The sequence below is a fragment of the Sinocyclocheilus anshuiensis genome, unplaced genomic scaffold (genome assembly GCF_001515605.1).
Source record: "Sinocyclocheilus anshuiensis isolate Anshui unplaced genomic scaffold, SAMN03320099.WGS_v1.1 scaffold1297, whole genome shotgun sequence".
NCBI classification, from domain to species: domain Eukaryota; kingdom Metazoa; phylum Chordata; class Actinopteri; order Cypriniformes; family Cyprinidae; genus Sinocyclocheilus; species Sinocyclocheilus anshuiensis.
The window spans coordinates 146513-170301 of record NW_015548271.1 but is presented as its reverse complement, the minus strand read 5'-3'; the positions used below and the strand labels follow the sequence as shown (position 1 = coordinate 170301).

Below are 23789 nucleotides of genomic sequence, written 5' to 3'. Positions count from 1 at the left end.
TCGTCTCCCCTGTGATTCCTGATGTTTTAGTTCTGTGCCTTATGCTCTGAAAACTCCTGTAAACACCGACTGGAGCTCAGTTTGGAAAAGCACTCAAGATTCCGGGCACAGCTCCATGCTCTCCGCTATTGCTGGGTCTCTTAATTGTTTTCTTGAAGGAACTAAATGAACGAGCAGCTCAGGTTTTATTGTAGGAAGCAAGTGAAGGCTTACGGTTCCCCAATAGCATTCCATTCAACAGAGAGAAGCGAGAGAGGGAGAGAAACTTCCAGAACTGCTGTTATATAACCAGCCCTTAATTCTAAACATTGAAAGATTGTGTCTCATGAATGACCCGTGCTTTTGGCACTGTTGTCAACATTCAAGAACGCAACACAAGGTGATTAGTTCATAAATAAATCTTTTATTTGTAACATATAAAATTAGATCATAGATAATTTTTACACTTTATTCCAGTATGGCATTGTTCAAAGAAAAGAGCTACATTTGCGATAAATAATATTAATAACAATAATAAAACATTCATTCAACCTTTAAAGTCTTTTGTTAATCATGTAGTGGAGTTGGATTTCTCTAGCTGCCAAACAATGAGGATGCGTTTACCCGCATTAGGGGGAGTATTACATGGACAAACTCAACCTTGACCAGGTTCATAGTCTACCAGTTGTATGTTTTGCATGTGCATATCTACAATTGGGAATATACACACACATACAAGTCTACAGTTTGGGTCATGTTTTGTATTTAGACATCAAGATATACATCAGGAATTGTAATATTAACAACTGCATCTTTACATCTTTACAGGTTGCTCCATAACGAAGCTATAAAACGTAGCACTCCATTGTGGAGCGAGCCTTTTCAAAACGCTGATGCAGCCTCAGCAAACAGTGCACTTCAAAGTCCCCGTAATGTAAGTCCGTAATTCCGTGGGAATCTAGTTACAACAGGAGATGGTAGTTGATTGGCCGGCGGACGGGCCCCCCGATTGAGCAACTGGGCTGCCATTGGTCGTCGCTCGTGACGCGCTCCCAGTCACGCAAGGGTCGAGGCGGGATTCCCTGGCCGGCGCTCAGTCTCTGAACTTGTGGATGTCGTTGAAGAGTCTGTAGAAGGGGTAGGTGGCGTCGTTGCCATGGGCGCAGTTGTATGTGCACTTGCAGGACTCGATCATCATGACGTTCTTGTTGAAGGTCTCGCCGTCCTCGCAGCGGAACTTGACGCGGATGGTGCGGGTCTGCTGCGGGCTGCAGCAGCGGCTGTCCACGCAGGAGCCGCAGTACCTGGGGCGGTACTTCTTCAGACTGGAGCATCCGGCGTAGGTGAACTTCACCGGCTGCATGGACTTCTTGGTCCGGTTGCATTTCTTTCCCTTCTGTTGAGAGTACACAAGATAAGTCAGATGCATGGAAGATAAGTCAAATGCATTCAAATAACATGATGCAATGCGTTTGTCTTTGCAGGGATGTTGCATACTTTGAGGCTGATGTATGGCGATTTGCTGCATGGACGGACTTCGCAGATCCTGGTCTCTTTAACCAACTTGCATTCGCCGTTGTCGTTGGTTATCCTGGTGGAGATTCCAGTGCCGCAGGTCTTGGAGCATTGGGACCAGGGTGTGGTCTGCACAATGCACTTCTCAAACTGGCGGGATTCCGGCTGCGATCGGAAAGCTGTGAACAAACAAAGCGCTATTTAAAGCTCTGCTTGTATACAAATCACACATGCATGCTAAGCCAAAGCATGTTTGATCTTACCAGGCAAGGATTTGAGTCCGGCCTTCATGATGGAGATGAGCTCGTTCGTTTTGGTGAGGCCACTCTCGGTGTCGTCGACTGTCGGATCATTGCCAAACAGCTTGTCGATGGATTCCTTAGTCTTCCCATCATCGCAGACCCATTCCTCGCAGCACTGGCCTGGCACTTTGACCAGCCTGGGGTTGGCGCAGCCCAACGTGGGCAGGGAGAGCTCTTGCGGGCAAAGCGGAATGCAGCCCACTGCCCCGTCGATGCAAGTGCACTGGTGCTTGCAGTTGGGCTGGAAGCTCTCTCCATTCTGGTAGATCCTGCTGTTGTACTCGCATGGTCTGCCCTCGGATTTGGCTGTTAGAGAAAACGAAAGAGCTTTGAGCATTCCAATGCAAGAAGTCCAAACATCAAACTTATTTTTCTTTTTTCCTTCCACAAAGACTTCCCCCTTCCAATCCACACATGCTTTCCATTCGGTGTCTTTTATAAAGTAATGAGAAACATACCTCGGCAGATGCCTCTGGTGGCCCCATGGATGGCCCCGAAGTTGCACTCCAGCCCTTTGGTGTGGTCGCACGGCTCTGTCTTGCTGCAGTCTTCGTTCAGCTGTCTGGCACACACTTTGCAGCAGCCGCAGCCGTCTGAGACCAGACTGACTCCAGGCGCGCATTTGGGAAGCTCTGGCGGGCATGAGCATGTCGCTGGGCAGCTGGAGAAGACCTGAGCAGAAAAACCAGGAAACTTTAATGACTTTCAAGCCACTTTACAACAAAGATAAAACTAAATGTAGAAGTTTAAGAAAAAGCCAGTGAAAGTAAGACTCTAATAATAATAACTGAGGGATCTAGCACCTCAGTGTCTATTGTTCTAACTGGAGGACACTGTTTGTGCATTCAAAAACTAATCCTCCACTGTAAACGCCCCCTAAATGATCAATAATTCCATGAATATACTGTGGGTTGTTTCTTCGAGTAAGTTCTCTATTCTAAGTCATCATACACAACTTCTATAATAAGCATATGAGTAATAAAAGTAACTTACCACATTAAAGTGTGCAATAAGGATGACGATAACAGCCCAAGCAAACATCTTCGCTTCTCTGTGTACTGTAGATTGTTGAGTCAAACGAACAATTCCTGGGTTTAAGTCCTCGTTTGCGCGTTGCGTTCTCGCTTTGTTTTGGTGCGTCTGAAGGCGCAGCGCTCTGAGAGTGAAGACGCGCTCAGCTCCTCTTTTATACGGTAGCGGAGCCCTGACGTCACCATCGCTGAACTGTCCCGAAGCTATGCGAGGAATGCTTCTCCATCCGAGCTAAGCACCACCCTGTCTAACTTTCTTTTTTCTGTCTTAAATGAATTTTCCCCTCTCACTGAACACATTTTTGTACTGTTTCCCCCCTCTATATTTCTCTCTCTCTCCCTCTGCTCTCTTTATGCGTACGCACAAAGTCAGTACTTTAATTCTTGAAACCATAACTATTATTTATCTAGGCTATAGGTATAAAACGTTCTAATAGCATATCCCAACGTGTAAAGAAGCTTTTACTTTGTTTTGTATTTTGGAGTCAGATAGATGCAGCTGTATAGGTTTATTTACGTTATTATGTTTTGATATGTCTCATTTTGTGGTTGAGGTTCGCATTATACATGCTAAAGATGCTTTAAATAAAACACTAAACGTTTATTTGATATGTGTACCTTGTAAGTCTATGATAAAGTGATGCATAATGACATTATTTCATATCGATGTACGATCCGAACGTGAAATTATAGTCGCGTTCTCACAATAAAGTAACTTTAAGTGTGTTGAAAACACTGTTGTGTTCAAATCATATGCCTGTTTTGGCGTATTATTTCACCGACATAATGATTACTAACTAGTACTTTGTTTTGGGTAACGTCATGTCAAAGATTAGCGTTATTACTCGCCAATGAAATATGTCGTGGTCCCCAGGGGTCTATTAATGGCGTTATGCGAGTTCATTCCGAGCGCGTCAACCATAAATTATTCCACAGGATGCTATGCGCTTTGGAGAATTTGATCCATTTTCAAACACTCAAACGTAAGAGTTAAAACTGTTTGAAAACGCTGTATGCCATCAAGCACCTGAAATGCAGTATTCTGTGCGCATTTAGAGACGTTCTAAACTTTACGGCTTCTATTTTTGGCTCTTGACTCAACAGCTCGAAGCGATTCCAGATGTGGAGCCTGATTCCAGATGTAACAATATGACCATATTTGGTCTGGGCAGTAGCCTGCATTATTAACATTTCTGCTGGAGTTATCCAACCACAAAGCATTCCTGACAGTTTAAAGGATCCCTAAATATGCTCCCGATGGTGGGAATTCCTCCAGCTAATTTAATATTCATGCAGTCTGTCCATCACATAGTGAAAGAAAAAGTGCAACAGGCATCCAGTTTTCCATTCGAGATGTTTCAAAAAATAAAAAAGTGGACTGTTTTTGTCTGAGATTCCAAATAAGTGGCATTCCACCGAAATCCAGAGATTAGAAGTCTTTGGATATGCACACAAACCAAACTGACTGTGAGAGTAAGGGAATGTACAATATTGTCCTGACAGCACGGAATAGTTCTTTCCACAGACTCTCAGAGAGCAGGAGCGTCTGGACACTGAGATGTCCTGATGAAGAACGTTTGCCACCTGGATTGAGGACTTTTGGAGATGTGTCATAGCTCAGGTTTGTTTGACTTTTACATCTTTATGGACCGTTTGTTTGTAGCTAGCCTGGTTTGCATGTGTGCAGTCAAACAAATCAGGACGACACTGGTTGTTTTCTTCTGATCAGTCAAGTAACTGGTGTATGAAGATGTTTCTGATCTGTTCATTGAGATCTTGAGTTCTGAAACCCTGTGGTTAATCTGGTTTCAGTTCATTTTTCCCATATTGCGACACTAGATGGTGATGTGCTGTACTGTGTCATTGTAGTAAAGATGATCTGTAGTCTTTACCATGACTTGATGATGTGATTTTACTATAGTAAGCATCAATAGCCAATAAATAATTGCATTTATTCATACTAATATTTGAATTAAGTCATTTTGAATTAGTAGTGCTGGAAAATCCAGTTTTAGAACTGCATAGAACTTGTGTTTTGGAACATGTTAGCTGGGTCTTTGGCTTGTAGACCATCTCGGACCATCTAAGCTGGTTTGTATTGAAATTATGTTGTGTTTTGCTCTGCAGAAACCAGCTAGCATGTTCCAGATGCTGCTAGCAGTTTATGACGTATTGCCTAACAGCTGATGATGTGGTGTAAACCTGCCATATTTGTTCATGGACATGTATGTGTCTGAGCCAATCACCTGGGGTGTAGATGATGAAAAATGACATCATGATCATGCTGATTGGCTGATGGCACCACATGAATGCAAGCGTTACCAAACCCTTCACCAGTGACTATCCTGAGCTGTGATGGCAAATAATTCTGCTCTGCCAGAATACATGACTGTCATTAGTCAAAGATGCTTTTATAGCCAAATGGGTTTAAAAACCCAACTGCTTGTGCTTGGTTTACCAGTGTCTAATCAGAACTATCAGTTTTATTGCTATTTTTTTTAATCATTTAAATACCTTTGTTTGGTTTGAAATTTTTGTGCTGGAATGTTGTACTTGTAAATTATGCTTGTGCTGTTCTTAAAAATATATGCCGCTTTCTTTTTATATTTTATTATAGCCCACCCAATGTCAGCAAACCTACATGACAAAAAATAATTGACAGACAGAGAATATTTCTGATTGGCTACTGAAAGGTGAGCTGCTTCCCTGATTTGTTTTAGTTTTGTAGTGTATTTGTTTCGGTGATATCTGTTAGGTAGTCGTGAGTTTTTATGCATGGCATTCTTTTAGTGTTCAAATACTGCTTTTGCCAGTGCTAGGGAGTTCTGGGTGGTTACTAGGGTGTTGCTAGAGTGTTCTGGTGGATGTTAGGGCGTTGCTAGGGTGTTCTGGTGGTTGTTAGGACATTGCTAGGGTGTTCTGGGTGGTGGCTAGACTGTTGCTAAAGTGGACTGGGTAAACCACATGAGCCAACTCGATAAATATAATGACACGTGATAGAAGATTTGAAAAGACGGAGCGTTTTGTAGTATATTTCAACATAAACACATCGCTAGACAGGTAATGAACACATCTAATTATCATTTATAATTAATATTCGGCTGAAATGTTGTAAGAACATGTAATCATGTCACTGGAATTCGAGTGATTACTGTCCCAACGTGCAGTTAGTCAGGGAACTTACCAGTGACCAAATTCGTGTACACAATCTACTGATTTACGAGCTAGGGAGCTGATTGAGACGCACCCCAGTGCAAGGCTAGGGAGTTCTGGGTGGTTACTAGAGCGTTGCTAGGGTGTCCTGGGTGGTTGCTAGACTGTTGCTAGGGTTGTTTCTGGGTTGTTTCTAGGCTAGTGCTAGGCTAGGGGTGTTCTGGTGGATACTGGGCAGTTGCTAGGGTGTTCTAGGTGGTTATTAGGTTGTTGCTAGGGTGGTTAGTAGGCCATTACTAGGTGGTTGCTAACTGCTACGATGCTAGGGTGTTCTGGGTTGTTACTACACCATTGCTAATGTGTTCTGGTGGTTACTAGGCCGTTACTAGGGTGTTCTGGGTGGTTACTAGGTTGTTGCTAGGGTGTTCTGGGTGGTTACCAGGCCGTTGCTAGGGTGTTCTAACAGGTTAATAGGCCATTGCTAGGGTGTTCTGGGTGGTTACTAGGTGGTTGCTACAGGGTTCTGAACGGCTGTATTCCTCTATTATTTTCTCAATAGTAGTTTACATTCTGCTTTTCCCGGTGCGAGCGATCGAAGTCAACTGAAGCGTCTTTCCTGGAGAGAGTGAGCATAGAAAATGAGCTCACGAAGCCTTGACATCTGTTCCTGCACATGCCGTTCGGAAAGTGTTCTCCGTCTCTCCTGACTAGAGGGGCGCGGGGCTTTTAGGAAACAGTGCTGTCATTGTGTTCCAGTGGAGTCACCCCTCATTTTTCTATTCTGGAATTATACATCCAGGAACCATTACAAGAGCGTTTTTCATTTGTGTCCACCATGTTGTAATGGCAAACATAATATTTTCCACTGGGCTTCACTTTCTTCCAGGGCTTTGGCAGCAGCTATTGATTACGAGCGCATGACTCCTCCGATCCCACCCCCTCCTTAAAGGAGAGTTGGGCCGTGTCCATATTTCTACATTATGTAAAGCTCTACAGATGAGCGGCAGCTCTGCTTGTGTTTATTTTACCATAGGATGTAGTGTGGAAGTTCTAGCGCGATTCATCCCATCCTGCCAGAGCGATATCAAAGAGATGTTATCCAGATATTTGGCCCTTGTTCGCTCCGTGGCTTTTCCTGTCATAGTTCACTGAGACTATGTGATGTCATTTCCTGTGAATGAACTGCTACTCAAATCACACAAATGCCTCTGCACCCTTTCTCCCGGGACTGGAACTATCATTTTTGGTAGCAAAACTGCAAAAATAGGCCTGCCGTTTGTCAGTGATTTGATTGCTTGATTTAGGCTATTTAATTGATAGTTGGCTATACGGCAATTGTTTGCTAAGGGGTTCTGAAAGCCTTGAAAGCTATCTGATATGATGCTATGATGCACTGTTTGGTTACTAGGTCATTGCTAGGGGGTTGCTAATGGGTTCAGAAATGCTAAAACTATCTGCTATGGCGCTCTGATACACTGGGTGGTTACTAAGGTGTTCTGAAATGTTAAAATGATCTATTATTATGATGCTATGATGTTCTGGTTGCTTCCTAGATCATTGCCAGGTGGTTGCTAAGGGGTTCTGAAATGCTAAATCTATCTACTATGATGCTATGTTCTTCTGTGTGGTTACTAGGCCGTTGCTAGGTGGTTGCTAAGGGGTTCTGAAATGCTTAAACTATCTGCTATGATTCTCTGATGTACTGAGTGGTTACTTGGCCATTGCTAGGTGGTTGCTAAGGGGTTCTGAAATGCTTAAACTACCTGCTATGATTCTCTGATGTACTGGGTGGTTACTAGGACATAGCTAGGTGGTTGCTAAAGGGTTTAGAAGTGCTAAAATGATCTACTCTGATGCTAGGGTGTTTTGGTTGCTTACTGGATCATTGCCAGGTGGTTGCTAAGGGGTTCTGAAATGCTAAAACTATCTGCTATGATTCTCTGATGCACTAGGCCGTTGCTAGGTGGTTGCTAAGGAGTTCTGAATGGTTGTCAGGGTGTTGCTATGTGGTTGTCAGGGTGAAAGGCAGAAATCGTAATTCTGGTTTTGAGTAAAGCCTCTCCTGTCTTCAAGTAGGTGTAATTTATTTATCCTAGTTAATAATAATGCTTAAGAATAAACGATAGTGATCCTGATGAGTGGAATTTTCCCCTCATGCTGAGGTTTTACAGTCTACACAGCTGCTCCTGGATAAATATTTTAGCCATGACATGTGCTTCCTCCGACTGTACGGAGAAAGTGTTTATCCTGTGGGATCTGATCTGTTTACAGTCTGGGATTCTGGAGTGTTTGATTTGTGTGATAAGTACAAGAGGGAAGATGCCAAGATTCATTTCAGGATGAAGTCATGAAATCACACGCTCCAGTTGAACATCTCACTCCGTATGACCTAATAAAGCCACATAGAGCTGATAGTGAGATCATGTTGAAGAGCTGGTTGAATACACTTTTTATTGAGATTTTACAGTAGTAACAACTATAAATGTAGCTAACAATGTTGTTTTTGTAACTATAGATACCATAGTAAATTCTTAGCACTGTTCCAAAACCTAGTGAGCTGCCTACCTAGACAGCATAAGACCTATACATCATTAGCAGTGTCTCAGAACAAGCCGATCACAAAAGATTTAAAAATAAATATGGTGGGTAACTCAATTAATTTGGAAGCAGGGTTTACAGATCACAATGCAAGCGGGAGAAGTCTCATGTTACGGACGTCACGATCGCGGATGACAACATCCCGTATCAACACTGTTCATGTATCGCAGGGTACAATTAAATTAATGTACATTTAACCAGTTTAATATGGAGACGCACTGAAATGTAGACCTTCGTTTATGTGTTTTTGACCTACACTGTACAGTTCGCTATTTAGGTTTGTACATTAGCATGGACTCACTAACTTTAACGTTAGCTGGTTTTAGCCAGAGATACCTTGCTGACGCACAAGATGTCATTAACGTTCTGCTTGAGCAGATGAAAATTGTGATTTAATGAGAGTATGACAACCAGAAAATGAACGTTTTCGTCTTCATTGGGATTAGAGTTGAATGCTTACAGACAGACATTTTGCTCTGTTTTGTGTGGGTTCAGGAAATGGAATAAAATAAATTCTATTGCCTATCCTCTCAGGATACCTGGAATCAGTGTTACAAGTACCCCAGGCACATCGTTTTTCCATTTTTTAGCATAAACTTCATCAAACCGATGCGAGCTTGGGATCTTCCAATGTTTCTCTATGGCGCAGAAACCTAAAGATGTCAGAGTTGGAGAGTACTTGCAGAGTTCCGCTCCCCGTGCAACTGATACTCAATTGCCATTGGCTCATCTGCGTTTGAGGGGATGGGCTTACCAATAGGTCAATTGTCTGACTCGGCGTGCCACTGACAAAGTATTTTAAAATTACTTTTTTTATGCCCATTTTGTGCACACAGAACGTTTATAAATGAAACCCCTGGTCTCCCTGGAAGAAGAGATTGTGAATCTCAATGAGATTCTCCTGGCTAAATAAAGGATGAATAAAAAAATAAATAAAAAGCATAGACATCAGTAAAGTTACAATATTACGCTGCTGTCACTTAATACACAGATCTAATATGAACATGCGATTTCTTTCATAGACATAACCGATTGTGTTTTTGTAACTTATGTGTGTTTTTAACACAAACGTGTGTGTATTTTACAGTTTAAGCACAATAAGACATGAAAGAGGACTTTAGAAGTTCTGTGACAGCTGCTTTCTGTGCGCATGCTTCAGATGTGTTCGCTCGGAAAACCGTATATCAGAAGTTTAAACTAATATGGCTTTAAAACTTACAATTTTAGCGTGATAGACAATCAAAACCAAAAATGTTTTTAGCAGAGTATCTGAGGTATGAGCTGTAAAGGCACAGCCCTATTCTGGAAAAGGGGGCGGGGAACAGCAGCTCATTTGCATTTAAAGAGACATGTATGAAAACAGCATTTCTGCTTCCACTCAAAATAGGCATTTTCAAAATGATATAATAAATTATCTGTGGGGTATTTTGAGCTGAAACTTCACAGACACATTCTGGGGACACTTGAGACTTATATTACATCTGTTAAAAAGGGGCATAATAGTATGGAAGCATATAGGTAGCGAAATTCAATTTAAAATGCAATATTCAAAATGGCATTGTATTTCTGTATTTAAATTTACATTCTCCATTACCCATACGTGCAAAGTTTGGTGCAAAAGTAAAATGAAAATTAAATTATATAATTTACATTTGCCATTTCCAACAGTAGTCTTCATTTTGAATATTGCGTTGCCATTTTGCATATTGCATTTTAAATTGAATTTCGCTACCTATATGCTTCCATATAACAGGTCCGCTAAATGAATAAATGTGAAACAGAATAAATGTAAACTATATTCCAGAGGTGTTCTGGAGCAGTAAGGGTTGGATTATGGTGCAGAGGTTCATCTCAGCGGATGTTGTATAATGTTCACGCAGAGAGCGCCGCTATAGAATGCGTTTAGTCCCCGAAAACCAGTTCCAAAAGGTCTTTGAAGCTCAAAGTTCATTAATCTTTTACGGCCTTCCAAGCTGCGCGCCAGGTGCGCTAGGACCCGCTCGCCTTTCCTCAGCCCGCATATTTCCTCTGCAAGGGGAAAGCCGGAGGAATGGAAAAACAGAGCTCAGGGAGGGAAGGGGGGAACGGAATGAGAGGATGGAATGTGGGGCTCCGGGAATGTTTAGACCGGTCTGGATAATTGAGTGGATTTGGAACAAGAAAAGACAAACTTTGTTCCTGGGGTGTGCAGGAATGTACTCAAGGATGTCTGGAGAACGATTCCAGCCGCGCTCGACGGAAAGATGGAAAGACTGAGGAATGTCCATAGAAAAGAGGAATTCCAGCCGTGCGCACAAACAGCGTGACCTGAGCTCTGAAATTCTTTCTAAAAATGGAGAGTTCCTCATGCATACTAAACAATTCACATCCCATGTCAATACGCTCTTAAAAATACAGGTTCCAAATGGGAGTTTTCACAGTGATGCAATAGAAGGTCTCCTCAAAGAACCTTTGCAGTGAACATTTCTGCTTTGTTCAGAATATTTGGATTATCTGAAGAATAATTTTCCACTATATAAAGTGCAATGGAAAAGTTCCATGGATGTTAAAGGATACTATTTAATATTAAATACTTAATATCATAGATTTAACTGCACTGACACAGAACAAAACTTGAACCAAATTCAGCTGACCCTATTGTCTTCTGTTAGATTTTCTGTTTCTGTTCTCGGAACTTTGGCTAATGTTCTGGCAAGAGTCTCTGAACGTTTTTCCAGTAACGTTATTAGAATGTTTGTTCAAAGTTATCGGGTCTTTAATAATGTTCTAAAAACTTAAAAAAGCTATTTATACATCAATTATGTAACGTTTTAGTTGGACATTCATCTAACGTTTTTTTTTTAATGTTTCTACTTGTTTCAGAACGTTCAGAGAACATTTAAAAGTAACATTTCCCTTCCCAAAATGAAAAAAATGGAATCTTCCAACAACAAATGTTTAAAACATTTAAAAACTGGACGTTCAGACAACATTTAGAAATAATGTTTCCATTACGTTAGTAAAACATTCTTTAAAAAAAAAAAAAAAAATGGTGTTAGCTGGGTTATAGCTGAATCAAATTTGTTTCATAATTGACAAATTGGGTTCCTCAAAGAACCTTTCTTAAAAGAACCATGTTTTTTTAATTATTAATGAGAAGAATATTTTAATAATCTGAAGAAACCACTAAAAAGAACTTATAGGTTCTATGGATGTTAAAATATCTTCGTGTTCTTTATTGACATCAATGTCAATAAAGAACCTTCATTTTTAAGAGCTAGGCTATTTTTTATGTATTTTTCATGATTATCTCTATATTGTATTTTTGTGCAGTGTATATTTCAACGGTCTGATGGTTTAGTTTAGTGTCTTTTGGAGGCAGTCGATGGCAGTGTGTCAGTTGCTATAGACGTGACATTAATGATTGAAACGAATGCAACATGTTGCACTGGAGCTGTTCAGTCATGACGTCAGTCTGTTAGTTCTCCATGGGTTCCCTCTGGAATTTCCTGTGGGTTTAAGTTGCTATATAAGGACTACAGTGTTTGAAGCACATCCTTGTGGTCCTTATTTAGCAACTTATGTTTAAAAAAACACACAGCGGCTTCAAAAGTCATATTTGAGCTATGACTGCACCATATGACTCTTCAAGTCATTTAAACCACAGACCTTATACTGTAAAACCAAAACCACTTGCTATAAAAAACAAGAACGTTTCAAGGGAACACAGTGAAAATGCTCATTCACTTTGGATTCATTCAGTCAGAAGTCAGAAAGAGCTTTGTTTCCAAGTGTGCTTGCGCATACAAGGAATTTGTTTTAATTTCACAAGCTTTCAGTACACAGACAACAACAACAACAGCACAGATAATAAAAACAAGATGAGAATAAAGTCTTGTTAGATACAAATAAAAAGATTAGAAGTAAAATTATATTATTTATTAATAATAACAAAAATAATAATGACGTTACACAATTAAAATTGTTTTCTAGACAATTAATATCATGATTTTTTACAAACATCGCAAAAATAAAAAAAGATAGCTATATAAATATATAATGATGTAAAATTATTTTATTTAAGTTGCTTAAAAAGAAACAAATTTCAGATTTGATAACTTTTTTTGTTTGTTTGTTTTCCGTTCTCTTATCACATTGTTTTTTTTTATTGCAAAACATGTAATACAAACATAATCAGGGAAAGTAAGATTGTATCTTTGACAACATCTTACATCAACAACAAAACAAGCATTAGTTTACGTATACAGACAGAGAAAAGCGTCATAATAAAGTTCACGTGTCTTTAAACGCATCCTCATAAAGCATCAGAAATCTCTTATCACATTGGTGCGCGTCGCGTCGGGCGCGTCCGTGACGTCATCAGCGCGCTGTTCCTCTCGCCCTTTCAGAGCTCGAGCCGCCGTGCGCGTGCAGAACCACAACAGGGAACAACAAACAAACAAACAGTCCAACAATAAACACGACGCGCAGAGTCGCGGCGAGGGAGTGAAGCGATGGCTGGGCTGATGTCTGGGTTTGGCTGCTTTACGCACGCCGTGGTGCGCGCGGTGCCACAGTCTCTGGCCAGAGACGCGCTGAGGAGCGGCGGTCTGGAGGTGGACCTGCTCAAGGTGCAGGAGGAGTATGAAGAATACGTGTCAGTCCTGAAGCACCGGCTCGGGCTGGAGGTGCTGGAGCTGCCCGCGGACGAGGCGCTGCCGGACTGCGTGTTCGTGGAGGACGCGGCGGTGGTGTGCGGCGACACGGCGCTCGTCTCCAGACCCGGAGCCCAGAGCAGGAGGAGGGAGGTAAAGAACAGAGCCGAACAAAACAGAACGGATTCTCATGCGCTGTCAGTGCGGATGATGCACTTGATCCGGATGCGCACCACAATATCCTTCACTTTCTGCATTAAGAGTGATTGTTTTTTTTTTTTTTTGAAGAATCTTTCTCATATTGTCGTGCATGTTCAACAAACAATCCAACTAAAATGTGCAAAGTTTCAACCTGAGGTCAAGAGTATATATATATATATATATATACGTGCATACATACATACATATTTTACATATGTGTATATATATGTATGTGTGTGTGTGTGTGTGTGTGTGTATATTTAGCATGTGTATATATACACACACATACATTATTTTTTTGAAAGATTTTTCTTTGTAAATAAAATAAAAAAGAATTATTGCACAAAATATTAATTAACTTTACACATTATACAATGCCACTTTTTCAGAGTGATATGATGGTCTTAATAGTAATGATAATAATAATAATAATAATTATTATTATTATTGCTATTAAGACCATTATATCGTTCTGAAAAAAATTACATTAAATTAAATAAATAACAAAATAAATAAAAAACTGCTATTGCTTATGCCATTATATTTATGCAATGTGTTTTGTGATCTAAATAGACTAAATTTATTTTTGTCTTTTTTGGGGGTTCATGTTAGTTCATGCATACCGTTCAGTAACTTGTTTCAGGTTTGTGAAAATTGTTTGTAGTCTGATGCATGTTGAGCATTGACTGGCATATAAGCATGATCAGCTTCTGATCAGGGATGCGTTTCCCAAAACCATCGTTATCTAACTATAGTCGTTACTTCCATTGAACTCTGTTGGTAACGACGGAACTTGTGACCATAGTTGCTTTTGGGAAACGCATCCCTGATTGGTTTCAAGCAAGCATTTTATTAGTGTTAGATGAGAATGTTAATGCAATAAAATCACTAAACATGAAAATGTATTTGTGCATGTGATTTTCATAGGGATTACTTTATGTTTTATCCTATAACATTTTATATGCATTTTATAGCTGTATCATTCATTTCATAAAATGCGTCAAGTTTTCTTCTGGTAAAGTTACAGGACTTTGTGCAAACATTAATCCAGCTAAGCTGGTAAATAATTTTTTCAGGTGTGCTGTCAACAGCTGTGTGCACTCCACTGCATGCAGTAAACGAACAGGTGTTTTCTTATAATGACTGCTGTGCATGAAAGGGTTAAATCACAGCAGCACATGCCTGTCATTCATAATACATCATAATTTGCTGAGGTGTGCATTAATGCATTTGTGTTTAGGCAGCATCCTGTAGAGCGATTTGAAGGTCATATTTGCCTTTTGTGATGTAAAAATAATTCTATACGCCTCTCTGTGTGGCTGCGAAGCTGTTGCAGTATGTTGCTAAAGTGTTGTTAGGGGTTGCTATGCAGTTGGGTTGCTTGTTGCAATAGATCATTTAATTGGGTAATGTTTGGTCATTTTAGCCATAAGAGTCTTTGAAACGTATCCAGGAGTTTTGGATGAACTGAGTGAGAATGTAATGTGTTTTGTTTGTTCGTTTCATGGAGACGCCTGCATCAATATTTACTCAAACTAGTTTGCTGCACGCTGGTTTGTTTTGGTGATATCATTGATGTCTTATTTACTTATCTCTAAGTGGCACTGAATGACTTCATATTATAATGCACATTTATAGTTGCCATTTAGTTTGTACATTTTAAATGTTTTTCACACAGGTATTTTCCCCTGTTAATATAATATATTATATCGTTATAATATAAATATTATATATATAGTTTGGGATCAGTAAGATTTTTAATGTTTTTGAAATAAGTTTCTTATGCTCATCAAGGCTGTATTTATTTGATCAAAAATGCAGGAAAAAAACAAATTTTGAGAAATATTTTTACAATTTTAAATAACAGTTTTTTTTTTTGTTTTTTTTTTTATATACCTTTAAATGCAATTTATTCCTATGAAGCAAAGCTGGATTATCATTACTCAAGTCTTCAGTGTCACATGATCCTTCTTCAGAAATCATTCTAATATGCTGATTTATTATATCAATGCTGGAAACAGTTTAATATTTTTCCTTTCATTAGATCTTGTTGATGCTTATCTCTGTGAGTGTCTGTATTGTGTGTTTTTCTGTGCGCGTCTCCCAGTGGGATGAATGTGGTCCGCAGGGATCTGCTGTAAGTCTGACGCTGGATCTGAGCTCTCAGTTGTGATTCTTCTTTGAATGTTGTGATGCTTTATAAGAAGCGTCTGAATCTGAGCCTGTGAATCCAGCACTGGTGGACTAAAGACACGAATCTGGATGAAAATAATGTCTTTTGCATTGATTTGTGTGTCAGTAGGGAGTAGAGTGGTTCAGTTTGTCTTACAATCATAGGGTGACCAGATTTTATATATATATATACACACACACACACACACACACACACACACACACACACACACACACACACACATGCTTACATAGTTATTTTGTTATATAAAAATAGAGAAGCAAATGATAAACCATAAGACAAATACGATAGATACAAATTAAATAAACTCATTTTTCTAATACAGTAGGTTTATTCAACATGTATACATTTAGGCCTATTTAACATCTTGTTTGATTAACATTACTAATACTGAGACAGACAAGTTTTAATTAGGCTGCTGTCCCTTTAAGACCGAATGAATGTAATATACTGACACACATCCGGTTTTCACCCACCTGTTTACGTTCACTTAAGCCATAACCGACTGTATTTACGTGTGATAATTCACACGATGGACATTTTGACAGTCACAAGGAGAACTGATCGCAGAACTGCTCACGCAGACGCGCGGCCGAGAGAGCGTTTCTGGTGTCATTCTGCATGATTCCGCCTTCACTTACTGCAAGTTAATCGATAACGAATTGTGATTGGATGGTAATTTTGTTCTACGACAAGCTTAGTTACCTTTGATTAGTCTGTTCTCGCGTGACAGAACACTTCTACTACTTGCTCTGATCACCCAGTCGCAAAGAAATTTTGAAATACGGGACAAAACATGATTTTTTCAAAATAAGTCAGGGGACACTTAAAATAGAGCTGAAATACGGGACTGTCCCGGGAAAAACGGGACATCTGGTCACCCTACACAATCAGAATATAAAGCCGTTTTCGAGCAGTGATTACTTTTTGTTTACTTTAAAGGCCCGTTTACACCAAGGACGATAACTATAAAGATAACACCACAGCTATAACGATAAAGGCACAGAGCAACGATATCGTTGGAATCCAAACATTGGATACAAACATTGACAGCCAATCAGAATCCATCCTGCTATAACGAGCTCGAGAATTTAAAGTGACAGACGCGTGTGCGCTTAGAATAAACAGACGATATCGTCCGCTGGTGTGGACGCTAATATCGTTATCGTTATATTTATCTTTATAGTTATCGTTCTTAGTGTGAACGGGCCTTAAGAGTCTTAAATGTGAATTTTGAAATCATTCAAATGTTCTTTAAAGCAATAATGTGTTTATTTGCTTGACTAATCACATAACTGTTTGTAAATGAGGTTATGAGGGATAAATTCAAGTCATGTTCAGACAACAAAACATTGAAAATACGTCTTAGCACAAATTTCCATTTGATGAAGAGAATGCATGCAGCGAAAGGGTGTTTTCTTATGATGACTGCTGTAGCTGAAAGGGTTAAAACACAGCAGCACATGCCTGCCACTCATAAAACATCAGAATGTGACCGAGATGATGATTGTGCATTTATGCGAGTGTGTCGAGGTGGCATCTGCCTTTTGTAATTTAAAAACAATTCTATATGCCTTGCTGTGGAGTTGCTAAGCTGTTGAGATGGGTTGCTTGGTAGTTGCTACGGTGATGTTAGGAGTTGCCAAGCAGTTACTAAGGTGTTGTTAGGGGTTGCTACTTGGTAGGCCGTTTCTAACATGTTCTTTGGGGTTGCTAGGTAGTTGCCAAGGTGTTGTTAGGAGTTGCTGTGTAGTTACTAAGGTGTTGTTAGGGGTTGCTAGGTAGTTGCAAATGTGTTGCTAGGCAGTTGCCAAGGTGTTGTTGGGGTTGCTGTGTAGTTGCTAAGATGTCATTAGGGGTTGCTAGGCAGTTGCTAGGATGTCGTTAGAAGTTGCTAGGCAGTTGCCAATGTGTCATTAGGGGGTTGCTAGGCAGTTGCCAAGGTGTTGTTGGGGATGCTGTGTAGTTGCTAAGATGTCATTAGGGTGTCTTGGGTGTTGTTAAACGTTGCTAAGTAGTTGCCAAGGTGTTTTTGGGGTTGCTGTGTAGTTGCTAAGATGTCATTAAGGGTTGCTAGGTAGTTGCCAGGTTGCTAGGCAGTTGTCAAGGTGTTATCAGGGGTTGCTAGGCAGTTGCTAATGCATTTGGAACAGTTGCTTGTTCTGCTGGATGTAGACATGTTTCAGTGTTTTACTGGATGAACGTTGCTCATGTTTTCATGAACATCAGAATGAATTTGGTTTTATCTGAAAGTGTGAATCAAATGTGTGTTTTCATACATTCTTGTACAGGTTTGCATTTGATCAGTTCATGCCCATGTGACTGTGCTGTTGTTGTCAGCTCCAGTAGTGTTCGAGTCATTACTCTAATGGTTTTGGTTAGCTCTGTTTTCTCTCTCAGGGGTGAAATTGAGCTTTAAGATCAGCTGCACTTGACTTATTATCTAAATGTTTCTTAATGATGTTTGCAAAGTCAAGAAGCCCTATTACAAACCTCTAACAGTAAGTACTAAATGACATAGTGTGCGTCATCCTGCAGCAAGTCCAGTCCAGACTAGTTGTGCATTGGCAAATCATTGCATTTAGGCTTTTATATGTGGTTGATTTCCTCAGGTGAGCCCTGATTTGTTTAGCAGCAATGTTTGGGAAACTCAGGCCTTGTTGCATCGCTGTGGTATTCAGGTCAAACTCGAGTCATTGTCATTTTAAACGCTCAATTCACAGAAAACGTCAGATTACATAAGAGAGCCGTACGGCGCATAAGCAGTTAGACCTACTTTCGCTGTAATGATTGCATCGCCCACGGCGTTTGCTGAAATGTATATCTGAATAAACATAGCGGCCACATCTCTGTGCTTCAACACGCCAGCGCTTGGCAGCGTTTCTTTAAGCAAACATTGTGTCCTTGTGAAAGACTCTTGGATGCCGTTATTTAGGTCATGGCAATCTCTGAATGCAGTTTGGCTGAAATTAGGAGCACATTTTGGTGGGCACAACGAGGGTTGCATGGAAGGTACCATTCCTCTTAAATCTCGCAGAACATGTTTTAGCCTTCACATGCCGTAGCTAAGCGAAGCACACAGTTAGATGTTTATAAAACTGTCTGCATTGGCCTGAAAAGCTGTTTGGGTGACAAAAGAGGTGGTTTCGATTGTGTGCCAGTTATAAAACTGTTGTCATGCGAGCAGCGGCTGACAGTCTCGTATCAACTATTGATCTTTGTCCTCTGTGGAGTTTGTGGTTAGATATTAACAATGTTTTGGTGATTTATACAGTGCTATCTTGTCTAAAAAAATGCATAAGCAAAAAGCTGTATTGCAGTTATTTTACCATGGTTAAGAGGTGATCTGTGTCCCTAAAGCACCTTTTACCGTGGTGAACTTCAGAACTTTCCCAGCTGAAATGTTTGATTTTGTTATTTTTTCCTGAAGACACACATAAATTGTGATTAAAAATAATAAAATAAAATGCCATGGATGTATATTTACTGAGTAATGCACTATTTTGAGTTGCATCAAATGACATGAGATTTGGAACCAAATTACAGGGGGGTAAAAATGACTTTAGAAAGATGGCAGCATCGTAATGTTATTTTTACACAGAGATTGGTAGGTCTGTTAGTAAAATCTGTTGACTTTAGCAATCCTTGTTGCATTATATGCCAAGGGTGACCATTCAAAAATGGGGAAAAAGCACTTTTCAAGCTTTTTTCCCTAAGTTTGCATGCCTGTAACTCAAAAAGTATTAAAGATATCTTTACATCATTTTAGATTTTGGTTTTTAACAAACTTTCCTTTTGGTATATATATATTAAATATTAAATGCTAATGCAATGGGGGAATATTTACTGAGTAATGCACTATTTTGTAGAGGGGTGGTCGAATACAATTTTCAACTGAGATTCGGAGCCAAATTACGGGGGGTACAAATGACTTCTGAAAGATGGCAGCATCATTATATTATTTTCACACAGAGTGTGATAGGTCTGTTAGTAAAATCTGTTGACCTTAGCAATCTTTGCTGCATTATATATGTCAATGTGGCCATTCAAAAATGGGGGAAAAAGCACTTTGAGCTTTTTTTCCAAAGTTTGCATGCCTATAATTCAAGAAGTATTAAAGATATCTTAATATCCTTTTACAATTTGGTTCTTAACAAACTTTTCTTTTAGTATCTATATTTCTAAGGCCCTATATTGTTCATTTCCAGAGATACTGGGATCTCGATGTGGCTCCAAAAGTAAATTTGCATACAGCTGGTATCAAAACAGCTGCATAGAACATGCCCGCCTGAGTGCCATAAATATTCTTTTATAAGTTTGCATGCCTGTAACTCAAGAACTATGTTGATCACATTGTTGACAGTGCACATATATAACACATTCTCGCTCTCTGTTTGCACAGTACTCCATGTTTCTTGTTGCTTTCACATGTCAATAGTCACTCATATTGCGACTGCAGCCATGCATAACAGCTGAGACACTAAATATCTTTGGCCATCTGCCTCAGAGCGCGCGCGCGTGTGTTGATTGGTCTGAATACATACACTCGCTGCTCACTGTGGCATGACTGATGTGTGGTGACAGATGTGTCGATAGTAAGCACTTAACTCTGACCCCACCGCTGACCCTGCGCTATTGAAATATTAATCAATGTATCTTTGAAATATTAAAGATTTATGTTCTTATTCATTTTTTTCACCTTTTTGTTTTATTTTTGCATGTATGCATATACAATGTTTAAAGATTTAATTTATTAAGGTCACTCACATTAGTGGATGTGCTTTCATAAGAGGAAATACATTTTGCATACTTGTTGCTTTTAATGCATGCAAAACAACTATATTTGCAATCAATTTTCCTTCCAAAATGTGATGTATTTGGACAAAAGTGCATCAAGTGAAATAGAAAATTCTGCATTTTTATTATTTCTTTAGAATGACATTTATTGTAAATCAGCTTGAAACATCAATAACGCATAACCTTATTTATGCCGCAAGCTTATGCATTTTTAGAAAATTTTGCAGCTCTGCTTAGTTTGATTAGAGCAGCAGAAATTACACTTTACATTGAAATTATATTCAGAATTGCTCATTGCTCTTAATGCATGCAAAACATGCATTATGCAACTATTTGCAAGCCAATTTATTTCCAGAATGTCTTGTCCAAATGTCCAAAATGCATAAATCTGCAATGCATAAACTTATGAGATTTCAAAGTTCTGCAGTTTCATCTCTTTAGAATGACATTTACTGTAAATCAGCATGAAAATGTAATAATTAGATTTTCTTAATGCATGAAATATGTTTGAAACTTGAAACTTGGCTCTTAATGCAAAACAAACAAAAAAAACATTAGTGCAACAATAATGTTTGCAATCAGCTTTATCACATGCTGGAAACTCGTTCTGACGGCTGAACTCATGTTTTAGACTGATTTCCTTTGAAAACTCTAATGCTATTCTAATGGGACCAGATTGGTATTGCAGGCATTTCCAAACATACAGAAGCTCACACAGGCCATGCATTATTAATATTCATCTGTCTTGAGCTTACATAAACGATCCAGTCTAGGAGCATTTGTTGCTGTTAGATCACTTTCAGTTCTGAATTCCCTTCTCAGTGTGACGTTTACGATCGTGCGTCGAGAAAAACACTGAATTCTGATCAATCAAATGGAGAAAAATGTTTGGCCTTTTGACATTTCGTTTAATGGAAATGGAAACCATGTATTTTCTGGTCCTAATAGTGCAGTGAAGCTCACAGATGAGATGATTGCTCTTGCTGGACAGAGTCCTTTTCATTGTAGGTTTTTTAAGCTGTCAGTTTCTTCAAGAAAGTTTTGATGTGGAAAAGACGGGAAATTCTCTGATCAAATGAACCAAATGTACTTCTGACATTAACACGCTCATGTTAAGTGATGATTGATAAGCTGGACTGGATTTTGTGAGCAGCTCTGTTGTATTTTTTTAGGTGTATTTGGGAAAAAAGGGGAACAGGGTTTTTATCATTAACTGAAGCTATTTAACAAATATTTAGCTATTGAAATAAACATTAATCATAATAAAATATACAATTTTATAAGTAATTTTAATTTACTGAAATAACTAGAATTATTAAAATAAAACTAAACTAAACCTGAAATAAAATGAATGAAAAGCTATATAGACTTATAACTAATAAAATATAACAAACTTTAAACTTTTTAATAAAATGACTAAAATTACTACAATCAGTACTAAAATGACTTAAACTAAAAGTAAAATAAAAATGAATGAAAAACTATATAGACATATTTAAAAAAACAAAATAAAATCCAAAAACTAATAAAATGTACCAAAATATAAACTTTTTATTTTTAATTTCATTTAATAAAATGACTAAAAATACTACAATTAGTTCTAAAATGACTGAAGCTGAAATAAAATGTATGAAAAAAATATATAGACAAATAAAAAAATAATAATAATCCAAAAACTAAAAAAGTAACAAAATTTAAAACTAATTTATTTCTAATTTGTATTTACAAAAATGACTAAAAGTACTAAAATTAATGCTAAAATAACTAAAACTGAAATGAAAATTCATGAAAACTATATAGACATTTTTAGAAATCCCCAAAAGTAATAAAATAGAACACAAATGTATTTTTATTTCTAATAATAATTTCTAATATTATTAAAAATTAAAAAAACTATTAATAATCACAAAAGCACTGAACAAAATGACTAAAATATAATTAAAATGGAAACAGAAAATAATTCAAAATAATACAGAATTCATTTGCAGTGCATAATAATGCGGTCAGTTTTCCGATTTGTGATTGGTGTAAATGAACGGAATCCAGAACATCAGCTCATAGTCAAACCTGGTGTTGTGCTGTACATCTGTGCTGTTGACCACACACAAACATTTGAGCTCATCCCTCGGTTTGTAAGGAAAAGTGAGTTTAAAATGCTTACGGAAACTAGAATCTTGGCAGCACGTCCACTGATGTCATGAGCATGTAAACTGGGTTTGTGCAAGGAAAACAAAGATTTAATCAGAATTGCTAGATTTACATTTCGGCTTTTAAATTCTCCAATCCTGGAGATTGTCTGCGCACTTCCACAGCAGTATGCTTTCGCTTTTTTTCACAGGTTTTTGCTGTGTTTATAAGGCGGGTCGAGCTATATACAGCAAGTGTTGGGAAATGATTTCCAGTGTTGTTTTAGAGGTTAATTATGATGTTGCAGTTCTGGAGAAGCTCTCGGGGCGTGTTTTTGAGGACGTTTCAAACGAAGCCTGAATTCGACATCATTGTCAGCTTGGGTGAAATTCCCCAGAAGCGGATCGTTGTTCGTTTCCTTGTTTCTGACTGATTGTCTGTAATTCTCGCACTCAGACCCTCCCACAAGCGCTTTATTTGTACGGACTGACAAACTTCTGATTGCAGGATATTTGACCGCAAGTAAAGAAGGTTCAAAACGAGTATCAAGTTAAAACCATACATTACAGCTTTACGGTTTTAGTAAACGTGCAGCAATGTTTGTACGAGTGTGAGAGTTTTCCCAGGATTATTATAGTTAAAGCTAAAACTAATAAACAAAAACCTTTTCCTTTGACTAAAAATAAACTTGAACTGAAATAATATAAAATATAAAACCCATAAGCTTATTTTATTTCTGCTAGTTGCCAAGGCAACATTTCTCATTTTCATTTAGTTAAACTTGATGCATTAAAATAACTTACACTAAAACTGAAATAAAAATGAATTAAAAATATATAGACACATTTTAAAAAATGTATAAAATAAAATGAATTTTAATTATTTATTAATTACTGCAATTATTAATAACAATTGTTTTTTGCTATTATAATAAAAATATATAGACACAATTTTTAATAAAAGATATAGTGTACTTTACAATAATTATTTTGATTTTATCTTATTAAATACCTTATAAATAGTAATTAGTTTTACTAATTTACTAATTATAAATAGTTTTTATTGTGTGAGTGAGTGATTGTGTGTGTGAGTGTGAGTGAGTGAGTGAGTGAGTGTGTGAGTGTGTGAGTGTGTGAGTGAGTGAGTGGGTGATTGTGTGAGAGTGAGAGTGAGAGTGTGAGTGAGAGTGTGAGTGGGTGTGTGTGAGAGTGTGTGTGAGAGTGTGTGTGAGTGTGAGAGTGTGTGTGAGAGTGTGTGT

General features: G+C 38.5%; 2 protein-coding genes across 2 annotated transcripts in view; one reads left to right on the top strand and one right to left on the bottom strand.

Annotated features, from left to right (window-relative positions):
• Positions 1-393: 393 nt before the first annotated feature.
• Positions 394-2948, bottom strand: LOC107655749 (protein CYR61-like). Its single transcript, XM_016443326.1, has 5 exons — positions 2790-2948; positions 2255-2468; positions 1758-2102; positions 1477-1673; positions 394-1375 (listed from the first exon to the last, which is right to left on the bottom strand). Exons 1-5 carry the CDS (start codon positions 2835-2837, stop codon positions 1073-1075), a joined length of 1107 nt encoding a protein of 368 aa, XP_016298812.1. The 5' UTR covers positions 2838-2948; the 3' UTR covers positions 394-1072.
• A 9949-nt stretch (positions 2949-12897) lies between these two features.
• LOC107655743 (N(G),N(G)-dimethylarginine dimethylaminohydrolase 1-like) overlaps positions 12898-23789 on the top strand; it is a 58364-nt gene continuing 47472 nt past the window's right edge. Inside the window, exon 1 of the mRNA XM_016443316.1 lies at positions 12898-13365. Coding sequence (XP_016298802.1) covers positions 13072-13365 — 294 coding nt within the window. The 5' untranslated portion in view covers positions 12898-13071. The remainder of the gene's footprint in view (positions 13366-23789) is intronic.